Source organism: Ochotona princeps, chromosome 5 (assembly GCF_030435755.1).
Source record: "Ochotona princeps isolate mOchPri1 chromosome 5, mOchPri1.hap1, whole genome shotgun sequence".
In the NCBI taxonomy this organism is placed as follows: domain Eukaryota; kingdom Metazoa; phylum Chordata; class Mammalia; order Lagomorpha; family Ochotonidae; genus Ochotona; species Ochotona princeps.
Window position 1 is genome coordinate 83,923,972 of NC_080836.1, and position 18,359 is coordinate 83,942,330.

At 40.8% G+C, this 18,359-nt stretch overlaps 1 protein-coding gene across 1 annotated transcript in view; it reads right to left on the reverse strand.

Annotated features, from left to right (window-relative positions):
• ACADL (acyl-CoA dehydrogenase long chain) overlaps positions 1 to 18,359 on the reverse strand; it is a 49,198-nt gene that overhangs the window by 9,543 nt on the left and 21,296 nt on the right. The window contains exons 6-9 of the mRNA XM_058664947.1: positions 15,075 to 15,239; positions 14,033 to 14,134; positions 12,313 to 12,426; positions 709 to 836 (exon numbers count right to left, since the gene is read on the reverse strand). Of these exons, the coding sequence (XP_058520930.1) occupies positions 709 to 836; positions 12,313 to 12,426; positions 14,033 to 14,134; positions 15,075 to 15,239 (509 nt within the window). The remainder of the gene's footprint in view (positions 1 to 708; positions 837 to 12,312; positions 12,427 to 14,032; positions 14,135 to 15,074; positions 15,240 to 18,359) is intronic.

The following is an 18,359-nucleotide window of genomic DNA, read 5'->3' on the forward strand; positions in this document are numbered from 1 at the left end:
TAATGAGATGTGAGAATGTTTTAAACAAGAAGAATCCAAATCTACTTTCAGAATCTGATTTCAACTGCATGTCCTTGTATGTTAAAATACACAAAAGCTTTATGGGAGTGCCTTTTAACTCATTTTTGTACTACTGCCAATCATCATTAATTCAAATGAAAATGTTTCAGAATTTAACAGAACATGTTTTTCTTTTCATTTAATACAGCATGGGTAACTTTTACTTGAATTGTCAATCCTTCAAGATTTTTTTCTCCTATGTGTAACACAGTATAAGTAGAAAAATCCGGTTGAATAGTCAATTCAATAATAACAGAGCTATCCTAGAGAGAGTTAAACTTAATTGCAGTCATTTAATGAAAGAATCAGGATTTCATCTCAAGACATCTAAGTGTTCTCTCTCAGCCTCGCTGCTTTAGTACCCTTCAGATAATCTGAAATTAAACTATTACTTCAGTAAACTCATCAGTCATCCTACCTCATTCTCTTCGTATTTTATTTTTCACTGCCAATTAAGAATTAAATACAAGCTTAACTAAATTTTCAGCTGTTGATAAAAGGGCTCACTGTAATTTTCAGCATTTTTTAAAGCTGGCTCCCACTGCTACTTTTCTGGGGCACAGCCTTTCTTTACGACCCTGTGGGTTGAATTTAAAGTTGGCCCACTGCCCAGTCTCAGCACATTTCTAACAGCCGGAGCACACATACCAGTATTTTGCCATGGAAGCAGTGGCAGAGTCCAGACGTTTCTTATCATGTAGTTCGAGACAGCTGTCCACAAATGCTCTGGTCACACAGATGTCCGTTTTTAATTCTGCTAGTTTATGCTGCACAGTCTTCAATTAAAAGGAAATGAAAGAGTATATTAGAAGCATACAACTTAATATTTTTATTTCTATGTATTAAATACCTACTGAATATAATAAAAACATAATAAAAAGGTCTTTGGAGTAAAAGTAAAGTGGAATTCCTATTTTTGCATCCCAAAAATGGGAGGGAAGGTCTGTACTAATCAGCAGACGTTCAAACAACACTGTATTTTTTTGCTAAGGAAATGTCTATTAAAATATGAATAAATAAATAATACTTCATTTTTAGACTCCAAAGCATAGAATGAGTTGGGCATTTAGATGAAGCTGAGTTTAAGTCCTAGTTCTGACTCAACTTCCTGCTGATGTGTGCCCACTGTGGGACCTAGGATTTCGGCCCCTGTCACCCACATGGGAGAGCCAGATGACGTCCAGGCTCCTGACTCTGAGCCAGCCCTGGCTGTAGGCACTGGGCAGTGAACCCAGGGATGAGAGATCTATTTTTGCCTGTCTTCCTGTGTCTCTGCCTCTTAGCCTTTCAAATACAATGAAAATAAATCAAGATTTAGACTATTACGGGAAACTGCTCTTTAAAAATAGCTTTGCTTTAATGTGTGAGCGCCATCTTGTGGCAGGCCTTTAGCTACAGCAACAGAAAACACTTTCCCCCTAAAAAATCTGTGAGATTGGTTTCTCTGATGAAATTAAGTATACAGATTACTCTGTTTCACCTCTTGGTCTTGGAGTAAAACAGTAAAATAATAATCTGGGTGGGTAAAGTGGTTCTAGATCACTTTTTTGCTCAAAAGACAACAAATAAAGTATCTACTATGTGTTTTCTAATACTGCAAATATTTAGATTTGCAGAATACAACGGAGGCATTATGGAATCAGAGCACTAGAGAAGCCAAGGTCCTTGTCTCCGTCCCATCCCTCTCAACAGCTTTTCTAGATTGTTCACTACCTTGAATTAATGATCTAGGATTAAATCATCAGGATACAGTTGAAACGTCACGGAAAAACAAAACAAAAGGTAAGCTTATTTTGGAACCTTTGCAAAGTTTTGTTGTAAAACACATTTCCCATGAACCTTCTGAGAATGCTTCAAATGTCTACATCCTGCCCTCTCCTGCTGGCCATGGACAACCAATAATACTGTAGGTATGTGTTCCGTTTAGAACATCTTCAGTTATTCTTGGCTGCTCTCACTTCAAGTTTTGTTTCACTCCTGTCTCTTGAACGTGTTTTTCTGTTCTCTTTGACACTCGATTCTTGAAGTCCTTCAGAAAACAGACTTAGACTTCATAAGCCAGGTTTCCACTCTGGCTAACCTCCAAAAGTACACTGCATTCTAAAAGACTTTGTAAGTCGAAGGTCCACCCTAGTCTTTTAGCTGTATCTTCCTTCTGGAAATTCATGAAGTTCAATTCAGATAAGAAATGAGCAAATGACCTGAACAGAGATTTCTCAAAAGAAGAAACATAAATGTCCAAAAAGTGTAATTAAAAAAAATGCTCAATATTACTAGCCACCAAGGAAACACAAATTGAAACCACAGTGAAGTGTTCTCTTATTTCAGTCAGAACGGTCACTGTCAAAAAAACACCAAAAAAAAAAAAAAAAAAAAAAAACCAGCAACAAGAAGAACAAAAAACCAACACACTGAAACATCCTGGTAGGAATGAAGAACCAAAGGATCCACTGTCCACCACTCGGGAATTATGGAGAAGAGTATACGGAGGCTCCTCCACAATGAAAATACATCTACCAAATGACCCAGTTGTCTCACTTCTGGATGTATGCCTGAAGAAAATTAATTCAGCATACAAAAGGCACAACACTCCATGCTCATTGCAGCATTATTCACAATAGGCAAGATATGAAATTAAGCTCTATCTGTTCATTAAAGAATGAGTGAGTAAAAAAATTTCACACACACACACACACACACACACATACACACACACAGACACACAGTATAGTATTTGGCCATAAAGAAGATGAAGTCCTGATATTTGTAGCATAATAGAACCATCGGTAAATTGAAATAAGTCAAACAAAAAAAGACAAATGCCTGTTTTCTCTCACATGTGGAAATTACTATTATACATCTTCAATTCAAAATTTTTAAAGTGATTTCTAGAATCAGGGAAGAGAGTGGGGCAGAGGGTTATGGCAGATTGGATAAAAATGCTTAAACGGTAGGGCAAATATAACAGGTTTTGGTAATGATGTATAATAACTTGCATAAGGAACTACAACAGAGGAACTGGCAGATTCCAAATACACACAAACACACACACACACACACACACACACACACACACACACACAAGATAAGAAAACTGAAAGCAGGTTTCCTGGTAGTACTGGTTTAAGTTATGTGTATGTGTTGAAAAGCTGCACTGTTCCCCTTAGAAATGCTCAAGTACTATATGTTTACTCAAATTTTCAAAACTGAAAAGATTACAGATGGTCTGGCTATAGATCTAATGAGTGGGAAATTCACCATGACAGACACCATTACATATGGAAGTTGGTGACAAAAGTGGTATAGTGAAAGTCAAACTGGAAATTAAATATATCCCATGTATATTCTCCAAGCGTGGTGGAAATAGATTCTCCAAGGATGCTGACCCTCCTTTCACTGATGCATATAGCAGTCTTCAAATCACAAAGGAGACTCTTTCCATACCGCTGGAGACAGTTTGGTACTTCTATCTTATGAAAATCCAAGAATGATATAGTATAATGACACCCAGGAATTGACAACACCACAGTGTGTCAAGCAGAGGAGCAGCTCTGAGAGAATTCCTCAGAAGTGGATCACCATTGTGCTGTGTTAATGCAGAACCACTGGAGGGGGCAGAGTTGCAGTGCTGTGAGTAAAGGTGTCTCACTGACACTGGCATCCCATACGAAAATGACAGTTCAAGTCCCAGCTTCTCTGCTTTCAATTGGCTGCCTGCTAAAGCACCTGGCAAAGTGTTGCAAGAGGGTCCAACTTTAGGAGCCCTGCATGTTGGAGACCAGGTGGAGTTCTGAGTTCCTTGGTCTGGAACTGAATCACTACTGGCCCAGAATCACTACTGTGACCATTTGGAGAGTGAATCAGCAAATGCAAAAAAAAAAATCTCTGTTGCTCCTTCTCTCTCTGTTACTCTATTTTTCAAATACAGGAAATAAATGCATTTTTAAAAAGACGAAAGAAAAGCAAGTCTTTCCCTTGGCTTTCTCCTATTTTCTTACAGAAACAAAATGAACTGGCATGTAATGATTATATTTTTACTTAAGGGAGATACATACCCTGTAATCTGTAAAACTTCCCACTTCTACCCTATGAATTAAAGTTTAATTACAGAGGACATAAAAAAGGAACAAGAGATGGAAATAATAGGAAAATAATTTACATATTGAAAAACTGTTGAAATTATTTTCCAAGAAAATCCCTAAAACTGTGCTTTAAAACCAACTCTGACCTAATTCAATGATACTATCTACAAACTTAATTTGAAAAATAAAGGGGAAACTGACAAATCTCAAAATACTTTTGACTCCACATGATGCCACATTTGAGAATTTATGCATATTTACAACATGTCAGGATCATGATCTGCAAACTGGATTCTCTAAGAAGTCATTCCCAACACGAATGCTGAAAATTTCTAGAAGATGGACCTCCGCCCAGCTGCTAATATCTTGCGGCTAGGTGAGTTTGGGAGGGGTTCGGGCCTTGGGTTTGGGGGCAAGTGCCGCTCCTCACAGTTGGTGGCTGTGGGGGTGCCCCTGCCGGGTCGGACCCAATGCTGGGGGCTCATGCCAAAGACACTGCCGCAAGGCAGTGAACGAGTCCTTGGCCTCACCCAGGGCGGCCAGTGCACCATGTGGTGCCAGGCTTTGCCTGCTGGGCCTGCTCTGGGGTTTTTTAAGATATGTTTGCTGCCTGGGGACACCCATGACTAAGTCTAATTTTAGTGAAGGTGAGTAGTGAATTTTGGGTGATTCCCAGTGACAGGGTCATGAAAGTTTTAGGCATGCATGGGGACTGAGACCTGGTGGTTTGGAGGGAAGTACCCAGGAGACAATTATGGTTAGTCAGATACACCAACCCAATTCGGAATACAGAAATGGCCTGTTTGCCTAGAACATCACTGATCGTCACACACCAGCCCACACCATTACTATGGATGGGGGCCTCTTTGGCAGTGATGGGTACCATTACCCAACTGTTTGGTGGAGTGGTGGAGTGGTCACATTTGGCAGGGTCAAGACTGTATCCAGCACGCGAGAGAACTTGGTCTGAGGGTAGACTCTATGGGGTTGTGTGGGCGCAACCCTGTGGAAATACAAGTTCCCCTAGTTGGACACCCTGACAGGGTTGAGGTTCCCACCAAGGGGCGCGTGTGCTGGAATGGGGGCTGCGTTCTATCTAGGAAACAGTTGCAGTCACCCGAGGCACTAGTGTGGGCTGGGATTGGATGCACCAGGCCAATTCAGACCCCAACACCATCTGGTGTCATGGAGGACCAGGGTAGATGTGGGACTGACTAGGCTGGGTCTCAACCCCCTACTGAGCCATGTGTGAGCTGTATGTGGGTATGAACGAGCCATGGCTGGGCTGAAACATCCAACAATAAGAACCAGAATGGGGTGAAAGCCAGCCAGGAAAAGCCACTGTTCCTGCTAGGACAGGAGGTGAACTGAGTAGGGTTGGCTCAAGGACCCACTTGTAGGCGCAAAATCTGGCATTGGGAGGGGTTCTGATGGAGGAGCCTGGGCAACTCCTCTGGCAGGACACAGTCCCTGCAGGTAAGCGCAAGAAGCATGATAGGAAACAGCCCAGAATAGGCCATGGAAAGTTTCCCACTGGCAAACATTCGGCATGGGTCAGAGGCAGACCAGGCTGAATCAGTTCATGTCATCCACTGGCAAATCCGATCACCAGAACAGAGTGTGGGTTGAGCCGGGTTTGGTTGCGACAAAACCAGTACACATTATGGAATGCCAGGGTGAGGTTGCCTGTACTGGATATGAATGCAGCACCCAACCAGCACACGTGAGATCCAGGAAGGGAGGGACATGCTGGCAGGGGGATTAAAGGGCTGGTCCCCTCGCCGGACAGCTACTCCCACTGGAGAGCGTGGGCTGGGATGAGGACAGACCAGACTAAGCAAGGCTGCAACACCTGTGCACTGCATGTGGACTAGATCAGGGAAAAGCCAGGCTGGGCTGATTATTCCTGCGGGTGCACGTAAATTAGAGCGGGTGAGGGATGTTTGGGCTTGGCCGCAGCATCAGCTGGCAGAAGCTGGCACTGGGGACTAATTCTGTCAAGTCAAATCACAGAACCACATAAAGAGTGCATAAACCGGGACTGAGAGAGACCTGGGAGGGAAAAAGTGGGTTCCCCCTTCCTGGGTCACTAGTCCCGTGGGAGGGCATGAAAACTAGGACAGGGGCTGGGGTGGTTAGACAGAGAGGCACTCAACAACATCCGTGAGGGCTGGAGAGTTGAGTTGGTTAGATAGAACTGAGCTTTAATACCCATTGACAAGTACAGGAGCCAAATGGGATGGGGGACAGACTGGTCTACTGCTACACATACTGGCAAACCAGGGTAGGGGGTGGGCCTGATAGGGGTTATTGTGGGTGGCTCTGACTAGGCTGTAGCTCCCACTGGTTGATGTAAGGGCCGAGTATGTGCTGGGCAGAACCAGACTGGACAGCAACACCCACTGGTTCCAGTGCAACTCGGGACTGAAAACAGAACCAACCCAGCAATTGCAACCACCAGCTGATCGGGGTGATGGACTGTGCCGGGCCCTGTGCTTGCTAGAACATACAAGAATCTGGTCTGGGAATACCTCAAGGTTTCTTTGGAGATCTCCCCAATCGAACTGCTGGACTCAGAACTCTAACCAAGAAAAGACAGAAGACAGAACAGGGCAATCATTCATCTCAGCTATATGTTGGCAGCGAAATATGGGGCGAACGGAGACTTTATGATGGACCATATCAATCAGTGGACGACCTCATCGAGCGAAACTGGCAGCGATTCATAACTGGAGAACTATTAAAACCACTTGAGCAAATATCTCAGAGCATGCCCCACATCCGGGACTTGGGGTGGGCGGGAAACTGGGTGGGGCTTCTCCCTCAATATCCCCCTTTACCTCAGATACATGATGGAAACAATATGGACATAATAGTATTACCCACTTCCCTATACCCCCAAACCTTTTTTTTTTAACCGCAACTAACTATGTAAAGATTGTCAGCAACAATACAATAAAATAAAAAAAAAATTTCTAGACAATGAACTTAAATTTCAGACCACATGGAACATCCTACAATTATGCTTCATCTTATTCAGTAAGGTACAGAGATCTGAAACAGTTAATGCCTCTAAGGGTATAATTTACTCTCTCTGGTTTTCCACAGAGATTGTTTACATATTCCTGGCATTGAGTTGTACATTACTGAAATGAACTGGACTTTGCTTTTCACTCCAGACAATGCATAGTACTTTCTGAAATCATTAGCTCGCGGATGGCAGCTAATAATTGCACCACAGATTATTAGCAAAGTACTTTTCGTAAATGATCAACAACTTATAGAAATATTTTTAACAGTTGTTAATATTTTCTAATAAAAATATTACAACTAGCATTTTTAAAATTGTGAGGTTATTAAGTATACTGGATAGTCTTATAGTTTTGATTAACAAAATTGTTAGAATCAGAATTATAAAACTGGATGATAACTTTGAGAATTTACTTAGTCTACTTTTCATTTAAATACCACGAATTACATTCTCATGTATTATGATTTAAATAGAAAATAATACAAATTAAGTTTGCTATTGAATTTTGTACTTGAGTCATCGCATACTTGTTGTCTTAATAACTATATAATCTCTTTTCGGAGGGACAGAAGGAAGCATTATTTTTATTTCCCATCTTTAAACTGCCTAATCCTTTGTGCCCTCAGAATCAATTGCATATATCACACAGGAAATAACAAGTTATGAGCTGTCATTAGGAAAAAAAATTCCAGGTTCTACCACTGTGGTATGGCAAGTGGACCTGTTCCCTGCAATGCCAGCATCCCATATTGATGCCAGCTTGTGTCCCAGTGGGTTCACTTCCAAGCCAGCTCCATGCTAATTTGCCTAGGAAAGCTAATGAAACATGGCCCAAGTGTCCGGGCCCCTGTGACCCACATGGGAGCCATTAAGAAGCTCCTGACTCCTGGCTTTGACCCCCTCCAGCTCTGGTCATCAGACCCTTCTGGGAAGTGAATCTGTAGATGGAAAATTCGGTCTCTTCCTTTCTCTCTGTAACTCTGTGTTTCCTGTAAAATTAAATAAATCTTAGAAAAAAGAAAAAGAAAAATCCATTTTTACTCTTTGCCCATTAGGTGGAGAATGGTGAAAAAACCAGTTTACTTTTGTGGGCAACAAAAAATGGTATATGAATTCAAATTGTGGGTTTCTGAATCTGAATATTTGTGTACTTCTGAATGAGTTACTTAACTTTTCTCTGTCAATTTCAGGATAATTATAATATTTATCCACAGAATTATGACCAAAAAAAGTGATGACTAATGTATGCCATGCCATGTAGTCAATAAATGAAAGCCATTTATTTAATATCCATTGTTTTTCTTTTAGATTTATTTTTATTGCAAAGTTCAGATATACAGCGAGGAGAAGAAACAGAAGGAGAGACAGAGAGGAAGTTCTTCCATCTGATGATTCCCTCCCTAAGCAGCCGCGATGGCTGGAACTGAGCCAATCTGAAACCAGGAGCCCAGAGCCTCTTCTGGGTCTCCCACACGGGTGCAGGATCCCAAGGCTCTGGGTCATCCTTGACTGCTTTCCTAGACCACAGGCAGGGAGCTGGATGGGAAGGGGGGGGGGGGCAGGATTAGAACCGCGCCCATATGAGATCCCAGCACTTGAGTGTTGAGGACTTCAGCCACCAGGCTACCATGCTGGGCCTTTTATCTATTTTATTCTATTCCTGGAAAAATCATGAGACTTGACCTTAATTTAAAAAGTGTAATTTTTTAAAAGACTGAATGTGTTCAAAACAATAAAGAAAAAAAGCTGAATGGTTATATGATCATAAAATGATATTCAGCCAAGTCTACTGTGACATTTAAGGTCTTCTATTTCAAATGAATCACCAGAGCCACAGAGTATCTACACCTAAAATATAAAGCTACTAGTATTAACTGGTCATTTATTTTATCTGAATATATTCCTGGACTGAAATATAAAAATACTGTTCAAAACATTTACTTGGATAAAACATGGATATTAGAAGAAATAGCTCAAACATTTCAGAACATATGTAAAGGCATGGAAAACATAGTACCACTATTAATATTCTGTTATGTAAGACTGGTGTTTCATCTAGCGGTCAAGAAACCAGCTAGGATTGCCACACTGGTGTGCCTGGCTTTCAGGCTCACCTCTGGCTCCTGACTCGCAGCTCTGAAGGCTCAGGCACCTGAGTCCTGTCACCCACATGGCCGACCTAGATCCCATTCCTCAGTCTGGCTCTAACTATTACAGGCTTTGCGTCACAAACTAGCAGACGGAGCACTACATATCTGTCCCTCTGACTCCTCAAAAACAAAGAAAAAAAGGGAACAAACCCGCCAAATTCCAAATGTTTGAAAAGCAAAACTGCTTGTAGAATAAGAATGCTACTGGCACCTACACATATTTTAGCGAACTACCTGTGAATGAAGGTAAATAAATGACACTTGAAAAAGAACGGAAAGGTTTTTTTGTTTTTCATTCTTTCTTTTTTGGCATGAAAAGACAAATATAATCATGTGTCACCAACAAGGGCCACTCTATGGAAGGCACTAGGTGATCTTGTACCTGTGTGAACAACATGGAGTTACCTACACAAACCTAGACAGTCTATGCCAATCACTGTACACGAACTTGAGATTATGAAGCTGTTGCTGGCCTATCAAGCACATTGCTTTGCAGTTCTCTCTACCATAAAGCAAAAGGCACAATGACACAAATTGGTAACATAGCCGTCTACTATTATTATTACCAGGCACTCTCTGCCTTAGATGGCGGTGGGTGCAATACTTTTATGACTGGTGGCACGGGTCTGCTCACATCAGCTTCAACACGACCATGTGAGGAATGCACTGTGCTATGTTACTGGCTCCATCCTGAGCTGACAGAAATTTTTCAGCACCTTTATAATCTTGCAGGACCACCATCATATTTATGGTCAGCCAATGATCAGAATATTGTTAAGGGGTATCTGGCTATGTTTTAAAATAAATCTTTTCCCCTCATGGAAAAACACAGATCACTTCTCTGTTTCCTTCATGGATAAATTTCAAATAATATGCCTTCTGAGTCATCGGCACTTCAGTGACTTGGGTGATATTATAGTCATCTTTGTTGTGATTCAACATGAAGTCCATAAAACCAGGAAATGCAATTTTCTCCAGGGGAGGAAAATCATGTCTTTTTGGTTTAAATATCACAGCAGCCGAAATAAGGCTGCTGCGGCTTCTCTGCTCATGATCCAGCTTCCTGCTAATGTGCCTGACAAAGCACAGGAAGACGGCCCAAGTGCTCAGGCCCCTGCCTCCCATGTGGGAGACCCAAATGAAGCTCCTGATTCCTGGTTTCAGTCTGGTCCAGGCCCAACCATGTGGCCATTTGGGGATTCAATCAGCAGATGGAATAGCTCTCTCTCCTCTACTACCCAATATCTAGCACTCTAACTCTGCCTTTCAAATAAATAAATATTTTTTTAACAAAAAATTTTCATTTTCTTTAAAATTTTTAAAGCAAAACTCCAATCGCAGGCTTTTTGTTTTTGTTGTTAATGTTGTTTTTTTACTGGTGGGATGTTTTAAAAATTTGATGACTGCATTTCCCATAAATTATTCCTTCCTTTAAAAAGAAACTAGAGGGTCTAAAGTTTGATGGGCATATCTGGTGACTATGGCCATTGTATACTGAGCCCTTCCATGTGTATCTTTTCTTTTAATATTTATTTATTTATTTATTTTTATTTATTAATTACATTGCATTATGTGACACATTTTTATAGGCACTGGGATTCCCCCCACCCCTCCCCAAACCCTTCCCCCACAGTGGATTGCTCCACCTTGTTGCATTACCATAGTTCAAATTCAGTTGAGATTCTTTCATTGGAGGTATTAACCAAGCTTAAAGTCCAGCATCTTATTGTCCTGGTAAGTTCAATGGTTTCTTGGTGAGACCATCTCTGGTCTGAAGGTAGAGCCGGCAGAGTATCATCCCAATCAATTAAAAGCCCCAACATAATATTTACAACAATTTACAACATTATGGTATTAATTGACATGGTGTTGATTAACCAATATGTTAATAGGAAAATGCAGGTTCTCAACCACATCCTGTGACTTCTTCATAAACATTTCAATTTTGGTTTATATTCAACCGGGTTCTATACACCTTAAAATGGCTATAGATTACTATTCAGCTGTCTCGTGTATCTTAAACTTCATGGTAAGCAGCCAATCTTACATCCACACATTCATCTACCTGCTTTCTTTAGGCTGAGCACTTACCTCATATTAAAACTGATGCACAAGGCAAAAGGCAACAAAATGGGTCATGGATACCAGCCAGTGCCAGCTGTTGATCTAGTTAGATGAGTTTCCCACTGTCTCATTTTCAAAGGTCCCTTTTGCTCCATGCCCCTTTACTCGCTTTTCCTTGAAGGACTTTCCCAATTGGTATCTAAGGAAATAAACTGAGTTATCAGTGTGACTACACGGACACCCAACCTTTCCGTGGAGAGAGGACCACTCCTTGTGAGCCGGAAAGGCCTATCTCCCCTTGTGTCAGTATCAGTACCCTGACAGGTTCTCAGAGTGTAACTGGTCAACGCCTTTGTAGCTAACTCTTTCCTCTACTAAAAGCTTTCTCAAGTTATTAGCATTCACTCCAGGGCAGGGATTTTATCCAGTGGTTAAAGTATCATTTGAGATCCTGCATCTATATTCAAATTCCTGCTCCTCATCTTTAGATTCTGGTTTTCTGCAATGCGTCCCTGGGAGGCAGCAGGTGATGGCTTACACCCAAGCGAAGCTCCATCTCCAATGAGCAATCTCTTGACTATTTTTCCTTCAAGATACTGCTCTACTTCCTCCTGCCTGAAACCTTTCCTCTTGGCTTCTGCGGAATTCTAGATTTGTTTTCTCCTTTCTTTGATTGTCGATGGCTCTTAACAGGTTCTTTCATTCCTAGCTCATCTTTTCATCTTACGGCTTATCTCAGGACTTGGTCCTATTACTCATGCATGTATCATTCGCTACTCGTTTGCCCTTAGAACTCTCACAATTATTTCTATGGTTTCTAATATCACTTACAGTGAAAATTATCACAGACTTATGTTGTACTTAGTTTCATGTTGGATGAATATGTCTATATCATCTGACGTAACTCTTTTAACAACAGGCTTACCTGTATGTGTGCAACTGTTTTCCCAAAAGCTTTTCTTTGTTTCACATAGTTCCGGGTTTCTTCAAACATGAATTCACTGGCTGAAACTGCCAAGTCAGCAATTAGCAACCTTTCCTGTAATAAAATATTAAGTCTTAAGCATTATTCCAATTTCACAACTGAATTTTCATACAATTTCAATGACAATAAGCCTTGTAAGGAATCTTCATAGTAAACTCTTATTAATTTGTAAATAACTCTTTACAAGGCTACCACAGAAATTTGAGATTATTTTGACATATCTATAAAAACAATTTTCCTCAGCAAACCATTAGTTTATGGATTATCATTTTATTATACTTATGTCATTTATTTAATTTCTTTTTTTTACACATGAATAAAGAATTCCTAGTTAGTTTTTATTTACATATATCTGTGCACTGTACTTTTATATATATATACACACACACACTGTGCCTTTATATATATATGTATATATATGTGTGCATACATATATACACACACATTGTGCCTTTATATATATATGTGTATGCATATATATACACACACACTGTGCCTTTATATATGTGTGTATACATATATATACACATAGAAATCAACACCTTGAAATATATAAGCTAAATTCTACCTATTAGTGCAAAAGTAGCCTTAGTCAGCTTCATTCTTTATGTTGGTGCTTCTGCATGGTATTTCAGTGCCAGTATCCCCAGTTCTTTCTATAATTTTGTATTTAAGCCATGGCTTGGTAGTCACCAGACATGACCTCTTTATGCTGCCAATGTGAGATTCAACCATCACTGGACAATCACACTCTAATAACAGCTAAAACCTTTATCATAACAATTTAAAAACTGCCAAACATTTTAGGTGACATTTGCTTGTAAACAGCCATAAGTTCATGAGGCGAGTGTTTGGTGCAGTGGTTAAAATATTCAGCTGGAATGCTCACATCTCAGACTGAAGTGCTGGGCTCAAGTCCGAGCCCCGGCGCTGACTGCAGTCTCCTGTGAACGCACACCCCAGGTGAAGCGTCAGGGAGTTGAGTGACCGCTTCTCGTCTGGGAGCCTTGACTGAGTTTCCAGCTCTTAGATTTGCCCTTGCCCAGCTCTGGCCATACTGGTCATTCACAGAGCGAAGCAACAGTCTCTTTTCTTGCTTCTCAAACGAATATGAATTATTAAATCAGCATGAGCAGCAATGACAGAACTGAAATACCTACTTTCCCTGCACACTTTATAAGCTTTGACTGGATATCCCTGAGTTCAGTTGTTTATCTAGTCCATAAACTTATACTTTAAAAAAGTTAATCATTTATTTCTATTTGAAAGTAGAACAGGAGAGGAGAAAGCAGAGGCAAAGGAAAAGAGAGCGAGAAAGACAGAGACAGAGCTTGACTCACTGGCTTTCTCACCAAATACCCACAACAACCGACACTGACGTAGGCTAAAGCCAAGAGACCAGAACCCCATCCAGGTCTCCCTCAGCACAGCGGACTCAAGCACCTGAGCCGGAACCTGCTGCCTTTGGGACGAGAGCAGAGTGCCTGGCACTCCGACATGGCAGGCAGGCACTGCAAGAAGTGACAATCTGATATTTTTATTTTAACTTTGTTATGCTCAGAAGATCAGCTATATAAAATGTTGTGCATGGTTGGGTATATATAGTTCTATTCCCAGGCCATTATCTAAGGAAATGATGGAATCTTTAAATATTTCCTACCTGTGGAAGCTCTTGCATGAGGTAATAGAAGCCTTTATTCTCTTCTCCAAGTAGGGCACTCGCTGGCAACCGGACATCTTCAAAGAACAGTTCTGCAGTATCCTAGGAGAACATAGAAGTGGAGAATCATCTCATTTAAATTTCACAATAAAACAAGGGGTGACAGTGTTTCTATTTAAGGAAAAAACAAAAAAGAAACTAACTGAAAGCCAAGTGGAGTAGTTCATGAACATGATCTGCAAATTGTAAGCTAAGGATTTGAATCCAGGTCAATATGGTTCCCAAAAATACTGCAGTACAATTTCACATTGTCAGGCCCGGCGGCGTGGCCTAGTGGTTAAAAATCCTTGCCTTGAATGCCCCGGGATCCCATATGGCTGCCGGTTCTAATCCCGGCAGCTCCACTTCCCATCCAGCTCCCTGCTTGTGGCCTGGGAAAGCAGTTGAGGACGGCCCAATGCATTGGGACCCTGCACCCATGTGGGAGACCTGGAAGAGGTTCCAGGTTCCCGGCTTCGGATCGGCGCGCACCGGCCCGTTGCGGCTCACTTGGGGAGTGAAACATCGGATGGAAGATCTTCCTCTCTGTCTCTCCTCCTCTCTGTATATCTGACTTTGTAACAAAATAAATCTTTAAAAAAAACAATTTCACATTGTCAATATGGCTAAAATTGACACTGTTCTCTAACACTGTCGGTTCCTCAAGTACTAGGAAGGATTTCTAGTACACGTAATGCAAAACATGTACGGTGTTTTTTTAATAATACCTAGGAAAAGTTTCCTATTTTTATTAATTTTCTTCAATAAATTTCATAAATAAGTGGCTCACATAGTTATTTTTGTCATTTCTAAAGCAGATAATTAATAACTCTGAGTCACTTCTACTGCTGATTAATGGAAAGAGTGACATAATTTGCAATAAATCCACACTACTATTTCTGAAAAGCACATTTCCAGAATTCAGCACAGGAACGTTATATCATATGCAATTCTATGCCCTCCATTAGTAAGTTCACTAAATATGATTTATATTATGACTTACCTGGGCTTTTAATCCCATTTTATTTAGCTTTTTTCCCTTAATAAATCCTTTCATTCCATCTTCCACCAGGAAAAGGCTGATGCCATGGGCGGGAGAGCGAGCTTCACGGTTTGTGACCGTGACGACGATCACAACATCACTCAGCCATCCGTTGGTGATGAACGTCTGTAAGAGTCCAGATACACTAATGGTCCACGACAGCGCAGGGGGGTGTGTGAACAACTATTGGGTAAAATAATACTCAAGAAGACTAACACAAATCAGAGAAAGATGTGTTTTCTCTCTACAGATAGTCTGTTAAGAGTATCTTCAGGGTTAATTTATACAGGTTATTAAAAAGCAAGGGAAGAAGTATCCAATACTTCAAACATAAATCCTAATGATAGTTAATAGAGACTATGCTCTGAAAAATATCAAATCATCTGTTAAAGTTGTGTTTTAGAAGGAAATTAAAGAAAAGGGAATCTGTTCTAAACGGTACAATATACTTGAAGTGTATTTGTACTCTCAAATGTGTAAGTTTCAGAAAAGGCACAGTTTTGATTACTTCTGATGGCCTACTTCTTTCAAAACAGTGTAATAAATAAAATGTTGATGAAGGCATAAAATAAATATGATGGATTCTCAGATGCTATTTACTCAGAAAACAAAATACACTCACACCAAATAATAATCGTCTTCTCATTCTCCATCATTCCTGGATCATCTTAATCACTGCAGTGGCTTTAGCTGTCCTAGGATCTGCCCATTTCTGATTCACAGACAGAACGTATTCCTTCTCACCCCTACTCTTATCCAATTCTAAATAGTGACTTATTTACCTGTCTCAAAGTAAATAAAGCATGTTATAATTCTGCTTCATTATAAATTTACCATCTACTTCTTTCTAATTCATTTTAATATTTCTTGGATCTTAGAGCTGCAGAGAAATCAGTTGCAGGAACTTTAAGCAAGTTGCCCCATATCAAAACTTGCTTAAAGTTCCTATAACTGGTTTCTCTGCACCTCTGCTATTCTCAAGTACTGAAGTAGAGCTTTCAAAATGTGATCTGAGGGCCTGGCACAGTGGCCTAGCGGCCGGGATCCCATGTGGGTGCTGGTTCTAATGCTGGGAGACCTGCTTCCCATCCAGCCCCCTGCTTGTGGCCTGGGAAAGCAGACAAGGATGGACCAAAGCCTTCGGACCCTGGACCTGCGTGGGAGACCCGGAAGAGCTCCTGTTTCCTGCAGCTCTCTGGCTGTTGTGGTCACTTGAGAAGTGAGTCAGCAGACAGGATTTTCCTCTCTGTCTCTCCTCCACTCTATATATGCCTGATTTTGCATTTTAAAAAAATCTTCCTAAAAACTGTGATCTGATCATATCACCTTCATACATAATTATTGGTAAATTCAGGCAAGTATTTTGCGTAGTGGTTAAGATGCAGCTTGGGATGTCTACAGCCTATACTGGAGTGGGTGCAAGTCCCAGTTCTAGACCCAATTCTGTCTTCCTGCTAAAGTGCACCCTCGGAAGCGGCAATTGATGTTTCCAGTATCTGGGTCCCCTGCACTCACATGAGACACCTGGATTGCGTTCCTAGCTCTTGGTTTCAGCCTGGCCCAGGCTCAGTCATTGGTGGGCATTTGGGGAGTAAACCAGCAGGGAGAGCTCTGTCTGGTTCACAAAAACAAATAAATACATAAAATTAATCAACTAAAAAGTTTTTTTAGCTAATGTACCTTTCAAATACGAATGGTAACAACAACAACCACCTTTGAATATCTATTCATAGGATTCAGGATACATTCTAAGGCCTTGCAGGGCACTGAAACCTCTTGATAAATAGACATGAAATCTAACCTCTTAACTCTTATCCCACTTTTCCCTCATTCTCTGTCCTCAGGCACTGAATCATGTGCTGCTCCACACATTCCAAGGTCTTGCAGACTTAGAGGTCACTGAAGATTCATGTTTGTTTCTACTTGGGAAGCCCATGCCCAACACTGCTACAATGACCCCAGGTGAACTTCAAAAATTACATCTTCCAAAACCATTCAAATGTGTTTAAATGTTCCCATGGCGCTTCAAAGTTATCATCCCACACTGTTACTTACAAACTGTATTCAGATAAAATCACAGGGATACAAAATGATTATTTTCATTACCTTTGTCAACTCTGTGCATTAACATTTACAACACTGATCGAGGAAAACACAGGTGTGAGTAATTCACGACAGGGCTCCATTCTGAGAAATCTCATTAGGCAATTTCATAATTGTACAGGATATTAAGAATGCACTTACATAAGTCTAGATGGGCACAATCTACCACATACTTACATGATGTGGTATAATCTGCTTGGGCCACAAACCTGTACAAGCATGCCACTGTACTGAGTACTGTAGGTAAGTATAACACAATGGTTAAGGATTTGAGCATCTAAACACAGGAAAGATGTAAGAGACAAAACATAGTGTACCTGTTCAGGGAACCAAGGGAGGAACTTGCAAGACAGGGCACTGCTCTGGGTGAGTCACAGACTGGGAGGCGAGTATGTCAAATGAAGGTTTGGGAGATTACTGCAAATCACTGTGACCTTTGTAAACACTAGGACACATAGGCTGCACTAAATTCACTAAAAAAATTTACCAAAATCTTAACCTTAGTTTATTGTAACTTTTTTATTTTAAAGACTTTTTAAAATTTTCACTAGTAGTCTAAACCACAGTTGAGGGAAAGTTATTTTCCTTTTTTACACCCTTATTTTAAAAAAATGTTTCCTATTTTTGATTTTCAAAAACTATTTTGCTAGGAGCCTGGCAAAATAGCCTAGTGGCAAAATCCTCACCTTGCATGTGCTGGGATCTCATATGAGCACCGGTTCATGTCCGAGATGCCCCACTTCCCTCCCAGCTCCCTGCCTGTGGCTTGAGAAAAAGAGTTGAGGATGGCTCAAAGCCTTAGAACCCTGCACCCGTGTGGGAGACCTGGAAGAAGTTCCTGGCTCCTGGCTTCGGATCGGCTCAATTCCAATCACTGCGGTCACTAGGGCAGTGAACCAACGGACGGAAGATCTTCCTCTCTGTCTCTCCTTCTCTCTTTGCAAATCTACCTTTCCAATAAAAATAAATAAATCTTAAAAAAATGATTTTACTAAAAACTAAGACATACACACACATACATGAGACAGAATCAGCAGTGTTATTTTCTTCTCCCTGCACATACTATACTGTCCTTCTGGAAGGATTTGAGGGGCAGTAACAGACACAATGCCGACATGTCCTCTGAAAACAATGGTTTCTTCT